Genomic DNA, 20,110 nt, shown 5'->3' on the forward strand with positions numbered 1-20,110 from the left:
ATTAACTTTGTTCTGGTTATCAAAAACACGTGGACTTCGAGAAAGAGTCGGTTCAAAAGAATCAGAAAGGAATGCAGCTTTGTGATTCGAAAGTATCTTGGATTCCCTGACTCATTTGAACCGATTCTTTCGGATCAATAAACGTATCGCTCACTGAAAGTTGTTTGCTCAAATAAATCCATTAAATAGAAAAGTGTTTGATGCTACATATTGTTGAATGATAGTTTCATATGGTTTAATGAACGCTTTCTGAAAACCAAAACATTGCTAAACTTTCACAATATTCATTTACTGATTCTTGAAGTGTTTTTATTTATTAGTACACTTTTTCAGACATTACTCGCAGAAATCATGTAGGCCTACTTATTTATTACATTTCTGATTAACTTTGTTATGGTTATCAAAAACATGTTGGCTTAGAGAAAGAGTCGGTTCAAAAGAGTCAGTCATCGAACCATACAGTTGACAGGACTATTTTTTTAGTCAATGACTACCGTCAACTGTTTAATTAAACATTCTTTAAAATATATTCTTTTGTGTTCAGCAGAAGAAAGAAACTCAAAAGCTCGTTATTTCTGATATTTCTTCCAAAAAAAAAAAGAATCGGTTCAAAAGAATCAGAGAATCAGGCATCATTCGAAAGAATCTCCGTTGATCCCTGATTGTCGTTCTTTTGAACCGATTCTTTCGAATTAAAAAAGCGTATCGCTCACTGAAATTCAGCTCTTTGTTTACTAAAGTAAAGCAGGCTTTCCAGCACTAATTTCCATTTTAATAAAACAACATGATCAGTATTCAAATCAATAGTTTTCCACACAGAAGTACATCCCTCAGAACGTCCCTGCGTGACCCGGAAGTGCTCTTGATCTGTCTTTGTGTTTGTGTTTAGCTTCTGCTGCTTACTGTCAAACATCAGCGGCGATGAAGGTTAAGAGAGTTTATAAAGATTAATGTATGTCATAATCATCTGTCAGGTATGTTTAAGATATCTAATTGTATAAAATCGAAAGAAAACCGAGCAGAATGATGGTGATTTGTGCTCTAGCTAACGGTGGCTTATGCTGTCTGCTTTATTAATGACATGCTTCATATTTATAATGCTTAATTATTCATAATATCAAACCTCTGTGTATAAACTGTGTGATTTGAGGTTGTCTGAGCCCGTGAAAGCTTTAAAAGCCTAATATTCATTCATACAGTTATTCATACGTACCTAATTTAAATAATTTGATATTAATTTGGTGGATATGTGAGTTCGACCGAATGTATTCAGCATTTTTAATTATGTTCTGTGTGTTTTATTCATTCAGTTCTGTCAGCAGATGATGGACGAAACCTTCTCTCTCTGACCCTCCTGAACCTGGTCAGTTTCAGTTTAATCAATCATTCTTTAACTGTTTTATTTTACACAAAATAGACATTTTACCAAATAATTTGGACTTTAAAATTGCTAGAAAACCATCACTGAAAGGCAATAAAGATGTTAAATAGCTGATGTTTTGATGACGTCATCATTATGTTTATGTACTCTCTCTCTTGCTGACAGATTACATCACGCTGAATCCATGCTTTCTGATGAACTTGACTCCAAACCTGAGGTTTTACTGCCTGAGGAGATTATTTACATTATACCATTTACAAGTGTTTGCCATAATATTAAACGTTATGTTGTTATGCGACAATAAATTAAAATTTTAATATTAATAATCATCAGATTGATGTTTACTTTTGCTCCACGTCTGTTACACATGCTGCTCATTTCTTACTAGAGAATGCCTGAATGATAAATAACGAGTAGAATAAGATTTGAAGAATGCAGATTTGATGTGGTCAGTGACGTGTGTTCTCTGGTCCTGTGCAGCTGCTGGTTGAGTTTGTTCAGAACGCGTCCATACCGCTGGGCCAGAGTCTGGAGGAGCCGGACAGCAAACCCTCCTGCGTCCCGCTGCTGTCGCCCGCTCACGCCTCCTTATGCGGCCCGCTGGAGCTGCCAGGTGAAGAGCCTGTACAAATATACCTTACAACATGAGCTTTATATTTAAAGGATTAGTTCACTACAGAATTAAAATTTCCTGATAATTTACTCACCCTCATGTCATCCAAGCCTTTCTTTCTTCAGTGAAAAAGAAATGAAGGAAAACATTCCAGGATTTTTCTCCATATAGTGGACTTCACTGGGGTTCAACGGGTTGAAGGTCCAAATGTCAGTTTCAGTGCAGCTTCAAAGAGCTCTACATGATCCCAGACGAGGAATAAGAGTCTTATCTAGAGAAACCATCGGACATTTTCTAAAAAAAAATAAAAATATAAACTTTTAAACCACAAATGCTCGTCTTGCACTGCTCTGTGATGCTCCACACATTACGTAATCATGTTGGAAAGGTTGAAAAACTCCATCTCATTTTCTCCTCCAACTTCAAAATCGTCCGACATCGTTGTTTTACCTTTTTTTGTAAAGGCCGTTTGACTTAGTCTTTGACGTTCACTTTGTAAACACTGGATCGGTACTTCCGCCTACGTCACGCGTGACCTTTCCAACATGATTACGTAATGCGTGGAGCATCACAGAGCAGTGCAAGACGAGCATTTGTGGTTAAAAAGTATATAATTGTTTTTTTTTTTTTTTAGAAAATGGCCGATGGTTTCTCTAGATAAGACTCTTATTCCTCGTCTGGGATCGTGTAGAGCTCTTTGAAGCTGCACTGAAACTGACATTTGGACCTTCAACCCGTTGAACCCCAGTGAAGTCCACTATATGGAGAAAAATCCTGGAGTGTTTTCCTCAATTTCTTTTCGACTGAAGAAAGAAAGACATGAACATCTTGGATGACATGGGGGTGAGTAAATTATCAGGACATTTGAATTCTGAAGTCAAGTCACCTTTATTTATATAGCGCTTTTTACAATGTAGATTGTGTCAAAGCAGCTTTACATTGATAACTGGTACATTGTTTGACTGCACAGCAGCTCTTAAAGAATAGTGTCAATGCAGGCAGATCAAAAGCACTGTTGAATATCAAAATGTCAAGTCAAGTGTCCCCAACTAAGCAAGCCAGAGGCGACAGCGGCAAGGAACCCAAACTCCATCAGGTGACATCAGGTGGCAGACAAGTGGCAAATTGGTGTTAAAATGGAGAAAAAAACCTTGGGAGAAACCAGGCTTAGTCGGGGTGCCAGTTCTCCTCTGGCCAACAGTGCTTTGTTACAATTCAGGTTGCTATCATAAGTCCAATAGGATCGCAACATTAAAAGTATTTATTTCAGTTCCATCCAATTGAGGATCGTATTCATCACGCCGGTATGGACGGTTGTTGAGGAACTGTGTCGTGGCTGTCGTGTCGATGAGGCCTTCACAGGGGATGATCTAGTTGACTCAATCTCTGCTGATACTTCAGGGCTGCGTTGTGGTCGTGTCAAGGTGCAGGTCCTTGGTCTCACCTGGATACGGCCCGGATCCGGTTGACTACGGTGAACCTCGGGATAAACAGAAAGACTAATATTAGCGTAGATGCCATTCTTCTTCTGATGTAACGAGTACATCAGGTGTTATAGGAAGTGTTCCCGGTTCCGGCTGACCTAATTTATGCAGCCTAATAATCCTTTAACGGATTTGGAAATATAAATTGGTAATGTGTTATGTGTATGCCAGGTTAAAGAGATGCGTTTTTAGTCTAGATTTAAACTGACAGAGTGTGTCTGCTTCCCGAACAATGCTAGGAAGATTGTTCCAGAGTTTAGGTGCCAAATAGGAGAAGGATCTACCACCTGCAGTTGATTTTGATATTCTAGGTATTATCAGCTGGCCTGAATTCTGAGATCGCAATAGACGTGAAGGACTATAATGAATTAGGAGCTCGCTCAGGTACTGGGGAGCTAAACCATTTAGTGCTTTGTAAGTAATTAGCAAGATTTTAAAATCTATACGATGTTTAACAGGAAGCCAATGCAGTGTTGACAGAACTGGGCTAATATGGTCATACTTCCTGGTTCTAGTAAGAACTCTAGCTGCTGCATTTTGTACGAGCTGTAGTTTATTTATCAGGCGAGCAGAACAACCACCCAGTAGAGCGTTACAGTAATCTAGCCTTGAGGTCATGAACGCATGAACTAACTGTTCTGCATTTTTCATTGAGAGCATATGTCGTAGTTTAGATATATTTTTAAGATGGAAGAATGCGGTTTTACAGATGCTAGTAACATGGCCTTCAAATGAAAGATTGGTATCAAAGAGCACACCTAGGTTCCTAACTGACGACGAAGACTTAACAGAGCAGCCATCAAGTGTTAGACAATATTCTAGGTTATTACGTGAAGAAGTTTTTGGTCCAAAAATTAGAATCTCTGTTTTTTCTGAATTTAGTAGTAGGAAATTACTGGTCATCCAATTTTTTATATCAGCTATGCACTCCGTTAATTTTGTGAATTGGTAAGTTTCGTCAGGGCGCGAAGAAATATAGAGCTGAGTATCATCAGCGTAACAGTGAAAACTAACGCCATGCTTCCTAATGATATCTCCCAAGGGTAGCATGTACAGAGTGAACAGTAACGGTCCTAGTACTGAGCCTTGTGGTACTCCATATTGAACTTGTGATCGATATGACATGTCTTCGTTTACTACTACAAACTGATAACGGTCAGATAAGTATGATTTGAACCATGACAATGCAATTCCACTAATGCCAACATAATTTTCGAGTCTATTTAAAAGAATATTGTGATCAATAGTGTCAAATGCTGCACTAAGATCCAGTAACACTAGTAGAGAGATACAACCACGATCTGATGATAAGAGCAAATCATTAGTAACTCTAATGAGAGCAGTCTCAGTACTATGGTACGGTCTAAATCCTGACTGGAAATCCTCACAGATACCATTTCTTTCTAAAAAGGAACATAGCTGTGATGATACTGCCTTTTCTAGTATTTTTGACAGAAAAGTGAGATTTGAGATCGGCCTGTAATTGACTAATTCTCTAGGATCAAGTTGTGGTTTTTTAATAAGAGGTTTAATAATAGCCAGCTTAAAAGTTTTTGGTACGTATCCTAATGATAAAGATGAATTGACGATATTGAGAAGAGGGTCTATGACCTCTGGAAGCATTTCTTTCAATAGCTTAGTCGGTATAGGGTCTAACATACATGTTGTTGATTTTGATGATTTAACAAGTTTAGACAATTCTTCCTCTCCTAAAGCAGTAAATGAATTGAATTTTTCCTCAGGGACACTACAATGCACTATCTGACACGATACTGTAGTAGACGGTTGCATGGTTATTATTTTTTCTCTAATATTATCAATCTTGCAAGTAAAGAAGTTCATAAAGTCATTACTGCTGTGCTCTTTGGAAACATCAGAAGTTGAAGCTTTATTTCTTGTTAATTTAGCCACTGTATCAAATAAATACCTAGGGTTGTGTTTATTTTCTTCTAAGAGTTTTGAAAAATAGGCAGATCTAGCAGATTTTAAGGCCTTTCTGTACTCAATCATTCTCTCTCTCCACGAAATACGAAATACTTCTAGTTTTGATTTCTTCCAGCTGCGCTCCATTTTTCTGGCTGCTAACTTTAGGGCCCGAGTGTGGTCATTGTACCATGGCATTGGATTAATTTCCTTAATCTTTTTTAAACGCAAAGGAGCAACTGAGTCTAATGTGCTGGAAAAGACAGAGGCAATAGTTTCTGTTGCAACATCGAGGTCTTCTAAGCTGTCTGGTATGCTAAGGCGATGAAAATGATCAGGAAGATTATTTATAAAGCAATCTTTAGTGGTAGAAGTGATGGTTCTACCATATTTATGGCATGGAGGCAGTTTAGCCGCCTTGACTAAATGTAGTATACACGAGACTAGATAATGATCTGAGATGTCGTCACTCTGCTGCAGAATTTCAACAGCATCAATATCGATTCCATGTGACAATATTAGATCTAAAGTATGATTATGACAATGAGTGGGTCCTGACACATGTTGTCTAACACCAATAGAGTTTAGAATATCTGCAAATGCCAATCCTAATGCGTCTTTTTTATTATCTACATGAATATTAAAATCACCAACAACAAGGACTTTACCTGCAGCTAGTACTAACTCTGATAGAAAGTCAGCAAATTCTTTGATAAAGTCTGTATTGTGTCCTGGTGGCCTGTATACAGTAGCCAGCACAAATGTCAACTTACATAATGTTACGTAAAGTACCATAGTTTCGAAGGAATTATATTTGAAAGACTTCTGACTAATACTGTAAATATTACTATAGATTACAGCAACACCTCCCCCTTTGCCTTTCTGACGGGCATTGTGTCGATAATCATAACCTTGAGGACTAGACTCATTTAAAGTAATGTAATCGTCCGGTTTTAGCCAAGTTTCTGTCAAACACAGCACATCTAGATTATTATCTTTGATAATATCATTAACAATAAGTGATTTTGAAGAAAGGGATCTAATATTTAACAACCCGAGTTTTATCATTTGTTTAGCATTATTATCTCTATTTTTTATTTGTTGAACATCAATTAAATTTTTACCATTAAATGGGTTTGGAAGTTTTTTGTTTTTACTAATTCGGGGTACAGACACAGTCTCTATTTGAAAATATCTAGGTGTAAGAGTTTCTATGTGTTGAGAGTTATCTGAATTTTCTGACTTCTGTAACGTGAGGCAGCTAGCAGACGGTCGGTTTAGCCAGTTTGTCTGCTGCTTTCTGACCTGGGCCCCAGTTTGTCATGTGAACTAATCCTTTAATGACTGCTCTGTCAGTTATAAGTTATAATATATTTTATATATTAATATCATTTTATAATATTACTTTCCTACACCAACCTTACTATGTCATAAAAAGTGTTTGAATATATTTTTTATTTCTTTTTCAAATTTTAAAACAGAATTGCTAATTTTGTGAAGAGCTTTTTTTTTCAAGGATTTCAGCCTTTTGGTGAATTTTTTTTGGGTTTTAAGTTTAATTGAGTTCTTTGTTTATTGAAAACAACTGAATTAAAAGAGGTGCCGTCATCTGTCTGAACTGCATTCTGATATATTTCTGAACATGTAATATGACTCCAGCGAATCGTATCGAACCTGTCGTGTGTGTGTGTGTGTGTGTGTGTGTGTGTGTGTGTGTGTGTGTGTGTGTGTGTGTGTGTGTGTGTGTGTGTGTGTGTGTGTGTGTGTGTGTGTGTGTGTGTGTGTGTGTGTGTGTGTGTGTGTGTGTGTGTGTGTGTGTGTGTGTGTGTGTGTGTGTGTGTGTGTGTGTGTGTGTGTGTGTGTGTGTGTGTGTGTGTGTGTGTGTGTGTGTGTGTGTGTGTGTGTGTGTGTGTGTGTGTGTGTGTGTGTGTGTGTGTGTGTGTGTGTGTGTGTGTGTGTGTGTGTGTGTGTGTGTGTGTGTGTGTGTGTGTGTGTGTGTGTGTGTGTGTGTGTGTGTGTGTGTGTGTGTGTGTGTGTGTGTGTGTGTGTGTGTGTGTGTGGTGTTTCAGAGAGCGCTCTTAGCCATGCCGCGTCCCCGGCGCTGTCAGAGTTCGGCCCCGAGCGAAGCCCGCTGGTGGTTCAGCTGCATCAACCGTCTCCCTCGCCTCCATCACAAACACCCACAATCCTCCAGGACCTGCAGAACCATGACAGCACTTCCTACGTCCTGCTCAACCTGGCCAAAGGTCTGAACATATTAGTTATTATTTCCCTTCTTCCATCACTCCATCACACAGTATGACACGCTCATCGTGTTCGCAGGATTGGCCGCGTCGGCCGAGCCGCTGGTGTTTGTCCAGGATGACGTGGACGAGGCGCAGGAGGAGATCTCGGCCGGAGACTGCGCGGACGGCGGCGCTCCGTGGTACCTGCGGGTCCAGGAACTGGCGCACGACAGCCTGATCGCCGCCACACGCGCGCAGCTGGCGAAGGAAGCCCGGGCCGGCGGTAACAGTACGTGACGCCACACACACTCAATGTTCCTCACGCTGCTCAGTGCACCGCATCACGCTGTCGCTCTCTGCTGTTGCCAAGGTGACCACATTCTCAGCTGTCAATCAGAGGGGCCGAAGAAAGAGCAGCTGCCTCGAGTCGCTCGCACGGCTTCGGAGAAGATCCACCGCTGTCCGTATGAGAGCTGCCACAGGACCTTCACCTATCCTGCACACCTGAAGTACCACCTGAAGACACACAGGTAACCACGACACCTGCAATTAATAAAATAATACATATTTAGAATAAACTGCAGTACTCCATAAAAAACAAGAATTGTCCATTTTTGTTATATTTCCAGCTGTAGAGTTGTGTGTGTGTGTGTGTGTGTGTGTGTTTCAGGAATGACCGCACATTCCGCTGTGGAGCCGAGGGTTGTGGGAAGAGTTTCTATGTGCTGCAGAGGCTGCAGGTTCACATGAGGATCCACAACGGAGAGAAACCCTTCATCTGCAACGAGAAGAACTGCGGCAAGAGATTCACCACCGCCGGCAACCTGAAGAACCACAGACGCACACACACCGGTACGCCCTCTGACCCCACACCGATCAAAACTCATCATTATTAATATACGTGATGATGTGTTGTGTTTCAACATTGATAATAATGTTTCTTGAGCAGCAAATCATCATATTAGAATGATTTCTGAAGGATCATGTGACACTGAAGACTGGAGTAATGATGCTGAAAATTCAGAGGAATAAATTACACTTTACTATATATTCACATAGAAAACAGCTGATTTACATTGGAATAATATTTCACTGTTTTTACTGTATTTTTGATCAAATAAACACATTCTCGGTGAGCAGAAGTTGAAAAACATTTAAAAAATCTTGATTATTCCAGACTTTTGACCGCCAGCATATTATTACTAGTAATAATTTTTAAATAATTATTGGTAATAATGATGGATTCCAAGTAATGATCAGTTTAAATTGATAATCTTGTGTATTTTTCAGGTGAAAAGCCCTTCCTGTGTGACGTGGACAGCTGCGGTCGATCTTTCGCTGAATATTCCAGTCTGCGCAAACACATGCTGGTACACTCTGGTACGGTCACATGACTCGTGCTGTCCTAATTATTCAATATAATGTATTATCTCAGTTGTGGTTGTAATCTACCAGTATAATGTGTTTGTAATTGTAGTGACGTTTGTTTATTGGATGACTGTGAACAGACACTTTCACTGATTGTTTTTAGTTTTTCCAATTTCATGTGGAAATAAATCAGACTTTTGCCGTGTGAAAAAATTGTGTCTTGAATTTCACTTGATGAAATAATGCACACGATAACATGTGATCATGATGTTCGAAACAGGTGAGAAGCCGCACGTGTGCTCCATCTGCGGGAAGACGTTCTCTCAGAGCGGCAGCAGGAACGTCCACATGAAGAAGAGACACAGCCGGGAAACCGGTAACGTTAATAATCCATGTGACGTCTGCTTTATCAGTTCTGTGTGCCGTATATGTGCTGCAGACGTGTGTCAGTATGCTGTTAGAAACCGTGTCATGCTTTCTACTGTTTGTGTGTGATTGACAGGTGAAGCGCTCACTCACAGCAGCTTGCTGGAGGCTGACGGAGGCAGCAGTGATTCGATGGTGAACATGAATCTGCATCACGCCATGTTACGAACTCAAGGTAGAAACCGCACGCCACACGGATGAGCGTCTGTGATAGTGAGTCGTAACGGCACTAACAGCGTCTCTTCTCGCTTCAGGTCCGGCGGATCCGGTCGTGGTTCTGACTCCGCCTCATGACCTGGTCACCATGACGACAGCGCACGCGTACAGTGATGATGTGGTGGCGCTGTTGTAGTCATTGTTTTTGTAAATAAACTATTTTAGGAAACACATCCTTGTTGATTTTGTGTTTATTTTTCATATCATTTTGTCAGTAGAAACGTTTCATATTCAAGGGAACAGAACAGTAGAGGAAATCTAAAATCTTAATAAAACAAACTAATAAAGCTGTAAAACACGACTGTATCAGGATCAGTTACAGCATAAACACTCAAACGCCTCTGAATGAGAGAAAACAAAAAACTGTGACATGAAGAAAATTTAATATAATACTACATCTGTCATGTGTAGAAAGGACCCTTTATGAGACTGAGCTTTTCAGTTTAATAATTTGTCTAAAAAAAATCAAGTATTTTAGTTGGAAAAGTACATATTCTTGAAATCAACGATAATAAGGATTTGAATTTGCGTGCAGTTAAAACATCTGAAATATTACTACTACTATATGTTAGAAAAAAAGTTTTTTTTAAAAGAAATTTTAAAAAGTTAATTTCAAGATAATTTGCATGTTTTCATCATCAAATGTTGGACAGTTTCTATGCAACAGACTAGAAATTTCCAGCTAGGAAACTCGGACTAGGAATTTCCAACTAGGAAACTCCAACTAGGAATTTCCAACTAGGGAATTCCAACTAGGAAACTCCGACAAGGAATTTCCACCTAGGAAACTCAGACTCAGAAATTTCAACCAGGAATTTCTGACTAGGAAATTCCAACTAGGAAACTCAGATTAGAAAATTCCAACTAGGAATTTCTGAATAGGAAACTCGTATTAACGATAATTATGATAGCATATGAAAGCAGCATCACTGCATAAATCATACAATATGCTTTGATTATTCATATATGTAAATATGCACTACTTTAACAACAATACTGAGATTCTTTATGTTTTAGGAAAAACTAATAAAGAATCCCAGTCACAGCAACAATCGTTCTCCCCTCCGCCGTATTTAAAGTTTATGGCATTCTCGACTCGGAAACTTGGGAGTTTATCAGTAGTAAATATGACTTGAGAGGACTTGAACTCAGACTAAGAATTTCCAACTAGGAAACTCAAGTCTATGAAATTCCAACTAGGAATTTCTGACTAGGAAACTCCGACTAGGAAATTCCAACTAGGAAACTCAGACTAGAAAATTCCAACTAGGAATTTCTGAATAGGAAACTCATATTAACGATAATTATGATAGCATATGAAAGCAGCATCACTGCATAAATCATACAATATGCTTTATGATTATTCATGTATGTAAATATGCACTACTTTAACAACAATACTGAGATTCTTTATGTTTTAGGAAAAACTAATAAAGAATCCCAGTCACAGCAACAATCGTCCGCCCCTCTGCCATATTTAAAGTTTATGGCCCAACTTGGAAACTTGGGAGTCAAAATTATCTCTGAGTTTCCTAGTAGTATATTCGACTTGAGGCATTCATGTCCAATTTCCACCTAGGAAACTCCAGCTAGGAATTTCCGACTAGCAAACTTGTATTTACGATATTACTTTTTATGTTATTCAGGTTTCTATTTAGAATATGTTTTTACTTAAAGTGTTGAAGATAAAAATATACATCATGACAGACATCATAGAGACAAACATTCATAAGAACATGTTCAGTTTTTTAATTGAAACAAAAAGAAATGCTCAGACATTAAAGACAGACTGATGCAAACATGACTACATTATCTGTGTAATGTAAACAATAAATTTACAGAAACTCCTCCGCTGCAGCATCTGTACTGCAAAAAGAAAATGTTTTCTGATCTCAATTACACATTAACCTTCGTTAAGATTAACATGAACTCCTGAGGAAGTGAAACAGCACCACATGATCACACAGGTTCTTTTCTCAATCACATTCAATCTGTTGCTTAATTAAAAATGGTCCTATTTTAGGACTATTACTCTTTTCTTTCTTTCGACTCGAGGTGAAATGTTTCCGTGAGATTGGAACCCTGGTAATCGATTAATGAGATGAGGAGCAGAAGTCATTGTGGTTAAACTGGTTTGTGGTTTAATGAATCCTGAACTTCTGGAAGTGGTTGATTGCGGCACCCAAAGCCCAGCTGGTTTCCACGTTCCTCACCTTCTTGGTTAGCTGTGGAAACACAAGGATGAGTGTTCACCAGTTAACTCAGAGTAGATCAGACGGCCCAGAAACCCAGACGTACCTGCAGAACGGTGCTTTCTTTAAAACCAAAGCCGTCTTTCAGCAGACAAATGATGTACGTGAGATCCATGCAGAGGAAATGATTGACCTGACTGCGCTCAGACGGTCGGTTACACACTGCAACAATGAGTTCACTTTCAGTTCGGAGTTGTATAATATTCATTATATTGCACATATCTGTCTACATACACAAATATAAGATGAGAACATGAAAATGAAGCTTACCCTGTTTTGCTCTTTTCCTGAAGTCTCGGATCTTCACGGCTCCTCCTCTGGTTTCATCTGAGATTCATTATCACCAGAAACAAACAGAAAGCAGAAACAGTTGAAGTGAGACATACATTAACTCTTTCCCCGCCAGCGTTTTGATCTTTGGAAAAAAGTCAGCGGCACCATTTTTGATCATTTTCACAAAAGTTTCATGGCCTCCAGAATATTTTGTCAGAACATGCAAAAGAAAAAGAAAGCACATATCAAAAGAAAGAACAGAGCCTCTGCTTTCAAACAAAAACCCTGTTTTATTCTAGATTCATGCATTCGTCACGCATCAACACTCGAATGTTTGTAAGTTTCATAAAAAGAGCAACATTTTGAGCAAAAAGCTGAGAAAATCATGTTTTTGTCAGTCTTCATTCGGATGGGAATCGGAAGGATGATCGAAACACAGATGGAGTAGATCGAGTCCATCAAACACCTCAAAGCTTCACAGACGTTGAACTCATGAAGAGGAAACATTTCATTCAGTAACGTTAGGCAGTTTTGATTTATGTGTTGTTTAATGTTTGATGATGCTTCTCTCGCTTGTTTCTGCTTCTTCTTTGCCAGTGTTTTGATCCAGAGATTCTGTACTCTTTCAGACGGTGTAATAGCGGCAGAAAATTCCGTCAATGGCGGGGAAAGAGTTAAAGAAGTGGTTCATTTGTGTTCAGAGAGGATTTTCTTTTTCCTGAAAATGCTAGTTAATGTTTTCACTTTCTAAAACTTACTGACTTTGCTCAAACACGATCATTTTCTTTGTTACACTTGGATTGAATCCAATATTTGGAGATAGCAGAACCAGAGATTAAAGACATCTTTAAAGGCGAGTCATTTTTGACCTGGAACACCAAATTAGGTAAAAGATCTTCTGTACTGTGGGTGGAAATAAGAAGCTTTTTGATTGCTAACATTGTTCTGCTTCTCATCATTTGGTCAAGGTCTTGTCTTACCGATGAGTCCGGCTTCCACGGCGTGATCGAAGTAATAAGAGAAGGCGTAGAAGGTGGCGCTGTCCTTCAGCTCGTGAGGCTGTTTAATGATGCCCTTCACGACCTTCAGCATCTCCTGGTAACACGTCCTGAACCCCGTCACACCTGAAGACCAGAACGCACAGATGTTCCTCACCGCATCAAACAAAGCATCAACAGATCACTGAATGCAAAAACTGGAACAGAAGCGCTTCTGAACACAGACTGGTTAATGCTGCTCAGAGGTGGCATGAATGCATTTACACAGATTTTGAGCCGGCACAGAGCAGCCTTAACTCAAAAATTCACAACAAAGCACTTCTGAAGTCGTGACTGCTGCCGTCACGTGATATCTGAATTATAGTAAATACGCATTTCGTAGTTGGAGTTTCCAAGTCGTAAATTCCTAGTTGGACATTGGACATGAACCCCTTCTCAAGTCGTATTTACTACTGGGAAACTCTGAGATAATTTTGACTCCAGAGTTTCTGAATAAGGCCATAAACTTTAAACATGGCGGAGAGGAGAACGATTGCTGCTGTGACTGGGATTCTTTATTCGTTTTTCCACAACAGCTTCATCACCTTGTCTTGTCGTTAAAGTAGTGCATATTTACATATATGAATAATCATTTGAAGCATACTGTATGTTTTATGCACAGTGATGCTGCCTTCCCATGCTATCGGAATTATTGTAAATATTAGTTTCCTAGTTAGAAATTCCTAGTCGGCATTTACAAGTTGGAGTTTCCTAGCTGGAAATTCCAAGTTGGAAAATTCCTAGTTGTGAATTTCTAGTTGAACATTCCAAGTCGGAAAATTCCCAGTCGGAATTTCCTAGCTTCCTTATCGGAAATTCCAACTTGGATTTTCCAAGTCAGAATATTTCTAGACTGGAATTCCAAGTTGGAGATTTCTAGTCTGAAATTCCTAGTCTGAGTTTCCAGGTCTGAGTCGGAGCCATAAACTTTAAATATGTCGGAGAGGAGAACGATTAGTTTTTCCACAACAGCTATATCGCCTTGTCTTGTTATTAAAGTGCATATTTACATATATGAATAATTTGACCGAATTTTCACAACAAAGGACTTGAATGGAACGAGCTTGTATGATGCCTTACATGCATTAGGAAATTTCCTACTTCCCACTTCTGAAGTCGTGATTACCGCTGCCCTCATGTCATATCGGAATTATAGTAAATACAAGTTTCGTATTCCAAGTCGTAAATTCTTAATTGGAGTTTCCTAGTTGGAAATTACACATGAACTCCCTCTCAAGTCGTATTTACTACTGGGAAACTCTGAGATAATTTTGACTTTCCGAGAGTTTCCAAGTTGGGTGTGTCATAAACTAAACATGGCGGAGGGGAGAACGATTGCTGCTGTGACTGGGATTCTTTATTCGTTTTTCCACAACAGCTTCATCACCTTGTCATTAAAATGCGTATTTACATATATGAATAATCATTTGAAGCATATTGTATGTTTTATACACAGTGATGCTGCCTTCACATGCTATCGGAATTATCATAAATACGAGTTTCCTACTCGGAGTTTCCTAGACAAAAACTCCTAGTCAGCGTTGAGAAATTCCTAGTTGGAAATTCCTAGTCAGAGTTTCCTAGTTGAAATTGGACATTAACACCCTTTCAAGTCATATTTACTACTGAGAAGCTGTGAGATCATTTTGACAGCAGGACGTCTTCACACAGAATTTGAGCAGCTCCAGGAGTAACTTGGAGTAAATGTTTAATTGCCATGATAATTTCACAGTGCAAACAATCTTTACGGTCCTAAAAACAGGCTTAATTTTCTTTAATAAACTGTAATTTCTGTCCTCTGGTGTTGGTGTGGAGTGTTTATGAGATGCGTGTGTTTTACCGTCGGTGACTCCGCTGACATGGTAAGTTACGCCTCCGAAGCTGAAGTCACCGGTGTGTTTTTTGGGCAGACAGGAGCTTCGGAAAACTTTCCTTTCCAGACCTGCGGAGCAAACATCAACATACGGACATGAAGACTGATCTGATCTGATCGATCTCTTACTGAACGTCATCTGTGTTCGTACCGTCTGATCCCAGCGCTCCGAGCGCCGACAGCCGCGCAGCTTTGATTCCGTTCCCGAGGTAACTGTGAAGAACAACTCGTGTCAGGAAAGATATTATTAGGATTGATTCATGTTCTGAATTAGCTCTTGTTTTCAGATTTTATATGAAGTGTAGTTTAAGTTTTAAGTTAGAAGTAACTAATTAAATTACAGAAAATTAAGAGTAATCCCTTACTTTATCTTTTCAAGGGAAAAGTAATTCAATTACAGTAATTAAACACATAGTAATGCATTAGACTCAACACTGATTCCCACTCATATGTGATGTGATTTCGGCGTGCACCTGTGCGTGTAGAGCTCGTATGTGGAGTTGAACATGTGGAATCTGGCGATGTAATCAGCAGGAGCGTTTTCAACGGTTTTCTGTGACCAATGAGGAGGAGATATGCAAACACAAACATCACAAACAGCAGCTGCATTCAAAACAGTGACCTGCTGCCGGTCTGTAGATGTCGCTCAGGTCAAACTGAGCAGTCGCTGACCTTTGACTTCGGGAGGAAGGTGATTTGCGTGGATCCGCCGCCCAGGTCGAGGATTCCCACCGTCTTCTGTGAGCTGCGGTCCAGACGACCTGAAAGCAGGATTAAAAAAATATGCATAAATAATTTTACACATATGAAGATCTCGTCACTTCATAATTAATGAACAGCCATATAAAACATTTAAGATTACACAGGCCTCACCTGTCAGGAAGTTGACTGTGATCCAGGCCAGAATCCCTGTGAAGAACAGAAACTCTTCTTTATTCTTCATTCTCTATTGGATTTCTTGTATTGTTTCTTCACTTAAATTACAAGGAAGTTATAATAGTAATTTTATAATTATGTTTCTTCTCCAATTCGTTTTGATCTGAATATCGAGTTTACGGTCACTGAATGTCTTAAATGTGGCGTTACGTGACATTATTGTTCTCCAGCTGTTTTATTGACGTCTTTCGGCGGTTGAAACTCTGATTGATGGATCACATGATTCATTTCAGTAAGTTGTTCTGAATCTTCTGATGTTTATTTGCTGCTGTAACTAGTAGTAAAGAGGAAGAGATGATCGCTTCATGATCCGTCATGCATTAAAGACACAAAATTTAGTGATGAAACTTGAGGAAAGCTGAGGTTCATCAAAATGAGAAAAGATTAAAATTGAGAAATCGATATTTTTTCCCCAGCCAGAACCTGCACAATCAGAGCAACATCAACATGATAAAGCCAGTGTTTGATAAATCTATTAATAATCATAATGAATAAGACAGACTGTAGACTCAAAGCATTAATCTAGAGTTGATCTGATGTGTCTGTCAGCTTCGTGTGCGTCTCTTCCAAACAAACCACAAAGTCTGTTTCATAATAATAATTCAGAGACTCGCTGTAGTGACGTCTGCTGAACTAATCACGCTCCTGCTGCCTCATCAAACCACACTGATGATTTCAGCACGAACCGCAGCGTCTGAGCTCTTAATCGACACTCGTCTGCTCTTACTCTCAACATGCTGAACTGCTGCTTTTGTGACGTTCAGCCGACGTGTTTTTACTCTAGTGTTGTGTCTAAATGCATACGCAGGAACATTTCATTACCCAACACGGACAATCCATCAAAACAAATGATGTAAGACACCATCATACACTTAATATCATAATATTCCTTATAATATTTTGGTTTAGCTGGACGTGTTCTTGACAAATAAATCAGGCTTATTTCTAAAGTTAGTTGTTGGAGGACAAACCTTCACTCGTCCCGTTCATGATACTGACACTATCAGCAGGCACGTAAAACGGAGATTCATCGAAGACGTCTTGTACCTGGAGACAAAAACACCACGGTGAACAACGAACGACGCTCATGCTGGAGGAGAAGCATCTTCTCTAGCGTTCTCTGTACCTCCTCCAGGAGCGCGTGAGCTTTAGCGAGCGGCAGCAGCCTCAGTCCGGCCGTCGCTCTGAACACCACAGGCGTTCTCTTCCACTCCACCGGAGGAACCGTCTTCTTCGCCACCCGCAGTAGCTGCCGCACCGTATGACCGGCCTGAGGACAGAAACATCAGCGCTCGTCAAACACACGATTATCTGCAAACGCCACATTATCGTTATCAATAATGACTCACGATCTCAGGAACGTCGGCATACGCAGACAGACCAGGCTTCATCGACTGGAACATCTCATTATCCAACACGGGCAATCCGTCTGAACGGAAACAAGTTTGCTTTGGGTTTTATTAAATCAGCGTAAATTTGCTGTACAATGAATACAACCATGATGTATAAATATTTTACAATTAAATAACAAATATTCTCACATTAAAGTATTTTGCACTACAGTAATGAGATGTAAACTGAAAATGTGCTTAATTAAAACACTTTTTTAATGAAAATAAATATATATTTCATTGCATTCTAACGTTTAAATCTGTATAAATTTGCAATACAATAAATGCAAATTTAAATTAAATTACAAATAATTATAATATTAAATTCATCAAATTATTTTGCATTACAGTAATGAGATGAGATGAGAGAAAATGTGCTTAATTTTCACAATGCAAAAATCTTAAAAAACTTGAAATAATATGATATTTTTTATTGAATTCTAATTAGTGTATTTTCTTTACTTAAATCAGCATAAATTTGCTGTACAATGAATACAACCATGGTGTATAAATATTTTACAGCTTCAATTACAAATAATTATAAATTAAACATTATTGTGCATGAGATGAAAATAGAAAAACTTAATGCTATTAAAAAGAATTAATTTTATTTATGGAAAAATTATGTGATATTTTTTACTGGATTCTAAGTAGTGTAATTTTTTTTATTTAAATCAGCATAAATTTGCATTACAATAAATAAAATTGCAGTGTATAAATATTTTGAAATCTAAATAGCAAAAAATTCTAACATTAAAGTCATTAAAATCAGACTATTTCACATTACAGTAATGAGATGTAAATAGAAAATGTGCTTTTTTTAATGAAAAAAAATATATATATTTTTCATTGGATTCTAATTAGTGTCAGTTTTTTATACATTTAAATCTGCATACATTTGCAATACAATAAATGCAAACATGATGTATAAATTTTACAATTTAAATAATTATAACATTAAATTCATTGAATTATTGTGCATTACAGTAATGAGATGTCAATGGAAAATGTTTTTAATTATCACAATGCAAAAATATTAATGCTATTAAAAAGGATTAATTTTATTTATAAAACATAATATGATATTTTTCATTGGATTCTAATAAATGTAATACATTTTTTATTCTTAAATCAGCATAAATTTGCATTGCAATAAATAAAACCAGTGTATAAATATTTTGAAATTTAAACCGCAAATAATTCTCACATTTAAGTCATTAGAATCAGAGTAATGAGATGTAGAGAGAAAATGTGCTTAATTATCACAATGCAAAAATCTTAATGCACCTTAAAGGATTGATTTTATTTAAAAAAAAAAAATGTAAATTTTTTCATTGGATTCTAGTAAGTGTCATGCATTTTAAATCAGCATAAATATGCAGTACAATAAATACAATCAAGTACTTTACAATTTACATTATAAAATTACAAATAATCATACATTATCATAGATTATTTTGCATTATAGTAATAAGGTGAAGAGAAAAAAAGTGCTTAATAAGTGCAATGCTTTACCTGATAATATGATGTTATAATATTTTGATTTTGGAGTGAAATATGAGCCAGACGTGTTCTTGACAGTGTCGTTAAATCAGGTTTATTTCGAGTGCAGAAACTGAATTTGTTTCATATTTGATGAAGTTTGCATCATTGATTCTGTTATTTTCCTGTTTTTAAGCTGCTTTGAATCAATCTGTATTGTGTAAAGCGCTGCACAAACAAACATCTGACTACACAACTGCCTTAATTGATGTAGGAGCATCTGACCTGGGTCTCTCTGGATGAAGGTGTAGACGTGGATGCGAGTGCCGGTGCTGCCCGCGTCGAACATGATGCCGTAGAAGATCTGGCTGGAGTTTGCAGGGCGACTGAGCGAAGGAAGAGCGTTTCCGAAACTCACAGAGAAATCAGCAGCAGCAGAAGAAGAAGAAGACATCATCCAGACGGGCAGCAGATGCAAAACCCAGGCCAGGACCTTCACCATCATCATCATCATCATCATCATCATCATCTCTACTGGAGGAAGAAAAGACGAGACTGTCAAGACTCTGATGGGGTTTATATACCACAGACACTCCCATCAGCAGATCCTGACAATTATTACAGTTATTAACATCTCCAAACATGACATTCCCTCGAGGGACTCACAGATGATCTGTCAGCACACGGTTAAATCCAGCAATAAATCTATCAGTGCAAGATTAAACATGTGAATAAACAATAACATCAGCTGCTGATGAGACAAATCAACACAAAATCACACTCAACTCATTAATGTGATGTTCACTCACCTCAGACCAAAGCTCACAGTCAGCAGGACTGGAAATTTCAGTCGAAATTATGGGTTTTCTTGCGTGTTTTGCAGCGCATGTTTAGTGTTCGGCTGCTGCAGCATCAGCATGAACCCGCTGCTGATCTGCTGAACTCACATTCTACACGACAAACACTTCATGTCAAAGACTTCAGGCGGTTTGATGTTGTTTATTAACTGCTCGCTAACTCGCTAAAGTTACACCCTAACTCTAACTAGTTTAGTTAAACCTTTAAAACACGAGTAGAAGGTTTAAATATCGGTCAGATTATGAATCCTGAAGCGTCTATGCCGCGTATATGTACCGGTTTATGATTTATTGATTGTAAACGGCTCGTGTTTTTGACAGCAGCAGCAGCTCCGGCTGAATTTGAGTTTGATTGACAGCAGCAGATGGTGAC

General features: G+C 38.4%; 2 protein-coding genes across 5 annotated transcripts; one reads left to right on the forward strand and one right to left on the reverse strand.

The window, feature by feature from the left end:
- Positions 1–795: 795 nt before the first annotated feature.
- On the forward strand, positions 796–9,809 carry znf410 (zinc finger protein 410). 3 transcript variants are annotated; one of them, XR_007926741.1, is made up of 12 exons: positions 796–974; positions 1,311–1,363; positions 1,547–1,598; positions 1,862–1,994; positions 7,471–7,647; positions 7,724–7,915; positions 7,997–8,156; positions 8,297–8,478; positions 8,917–8,996; positions 9,275–9,370; positions 9,497–9,595; positions 9,675–9,809. XR_007926741.1 is itself a non-coding variant. In XM_051874309.1 (12 exons), exons 3-12 carry the CDS (start codon positions 1,566–1,568, stop codon positions 9,770–9,772), a joined length of 1,260 nt encoding a protein of 419 aa, XP_051730269.1. In that variant the 5' UTR covers positions 796–974; positions 1,311–1,363; positions 1,547–1,565; the 3' UTR covers positions 9,773–9,809. The 3 variants fall into 3 exon arrangements, 2 of the variants coding, with proteins under 2 accessions (XP_051730269.1, XP_051730270.1); XM_051874309.1 differs by having other exon boundaries at positions 8,917–9,006; XM_051874310.1 differs by having other exon boundaries at positions 833–952; positions 8,917–9,006.
- Positions 9,810–11,361: 1,552 nt separating this feature from the next.
- Positions 11,362–20,078, reverse strand: entpd5b (ectonucleoside triphosphate diphosphohydrolase 5b). 2 transcript variants are annotated; one of them, XM_051874307.1, is made up of 14 exons: positions 19,690–20,078; positions 19,166–19,411; positions 17,357–17,436; positions 17,134–17,277; positions 16,979–17,054; positions 15,945–15,980; positions 15,744–15,832; positions 15,545–15,624; positions 15,223–15,284; positions 15,039–15,140; positions 13,142–13,285; positions 12,159–12,215; positions 11,935–12,050; positions 11,362–11,861 (listed from the first exon to the last, which is right to left on the reverse strand). In XM_051874307.1, the coding sequence occupies exons 2-14, from the start codon at positions 19,407–19,409 to the stop codon at positions 11,778–11,780; spliced, it is 1,314 nt and encodes a 437-aa protein (XP_051730267.1). In that variant the 5' UTR covers positions 19,410–19,411; positions 19,690–20,078; the 3' UTR covers positions 11,362–11,777. The 2 variants fall into 2 exon arrangements, with proteins under 2 accessions (XP_051730267.1, XP_051730266.1); XM_051874306.1 differs by having other exon boundaries at positions 19,166–19,414; positions 19,690–20,077.
- Between the last annotated feature and the right edge of the window lie 32 nt (positions 20,079–20,110).

This window comes from Ctenopharyngodon idella, chromosome 20, assembly GCF_019924925.1.
Source record: "Ctenopharyngodon idella isolate HZGC_01 chromosome 20, HZGC01, whole genome shotgun sequence".
NCBI lineage: Eukaryota > Metazoa > Chordata > Actinopteri > Cypriniformes > Xenocyprididae > Ctenopharyngodon > Ctenopharyngodon idella.

Excerpts from the sequence above, each read along its gene's own strand:
- znf410 (XM_051874309.1), top strand. The coding sequence starts at position 1,566 with ATGCTTTCTGATGAACTTGACTCCAAACCTGAG. Across the intron at positions 8,157-8,296 it reads TACCACCTGAAGACACACAG|GAATGACCGCACATTCCGCT; the intron begins GTAACCACGACA and ends TGTGTGTTTCAG. Across the intron at positions 8,479-8,916 it reads CCACAGACGCACACACACCG|GTGAAAAGCCCTTCCTGTGT; the intron begins GTACGCCCTCTG and ends TGTATTTTTCAG.
- entpd5b (XM_051874307.1), bottom strand. The coding sequence starts at position 19,409 with ATGATGATGATGATGATGATGATGATGATGGTGAAGGTCCTGGCCTGG. Across the intron at positions 17,437-19,165 it reads CTTCATCCAGAGAGACCCAG|ACGGATTGCCCGTGTTGGAT; the intron begins GTCAGATGCTCC and ends GTTTCCGTTCAG. Across the intron at positions 11,862-11,934 it reads AAGAAAGCACCGTTCTGCAG|CTAACCAAGAAGGTGAGGAA; the intron begins GTACGTCTGGGT and ends GTGTTTCCACAG.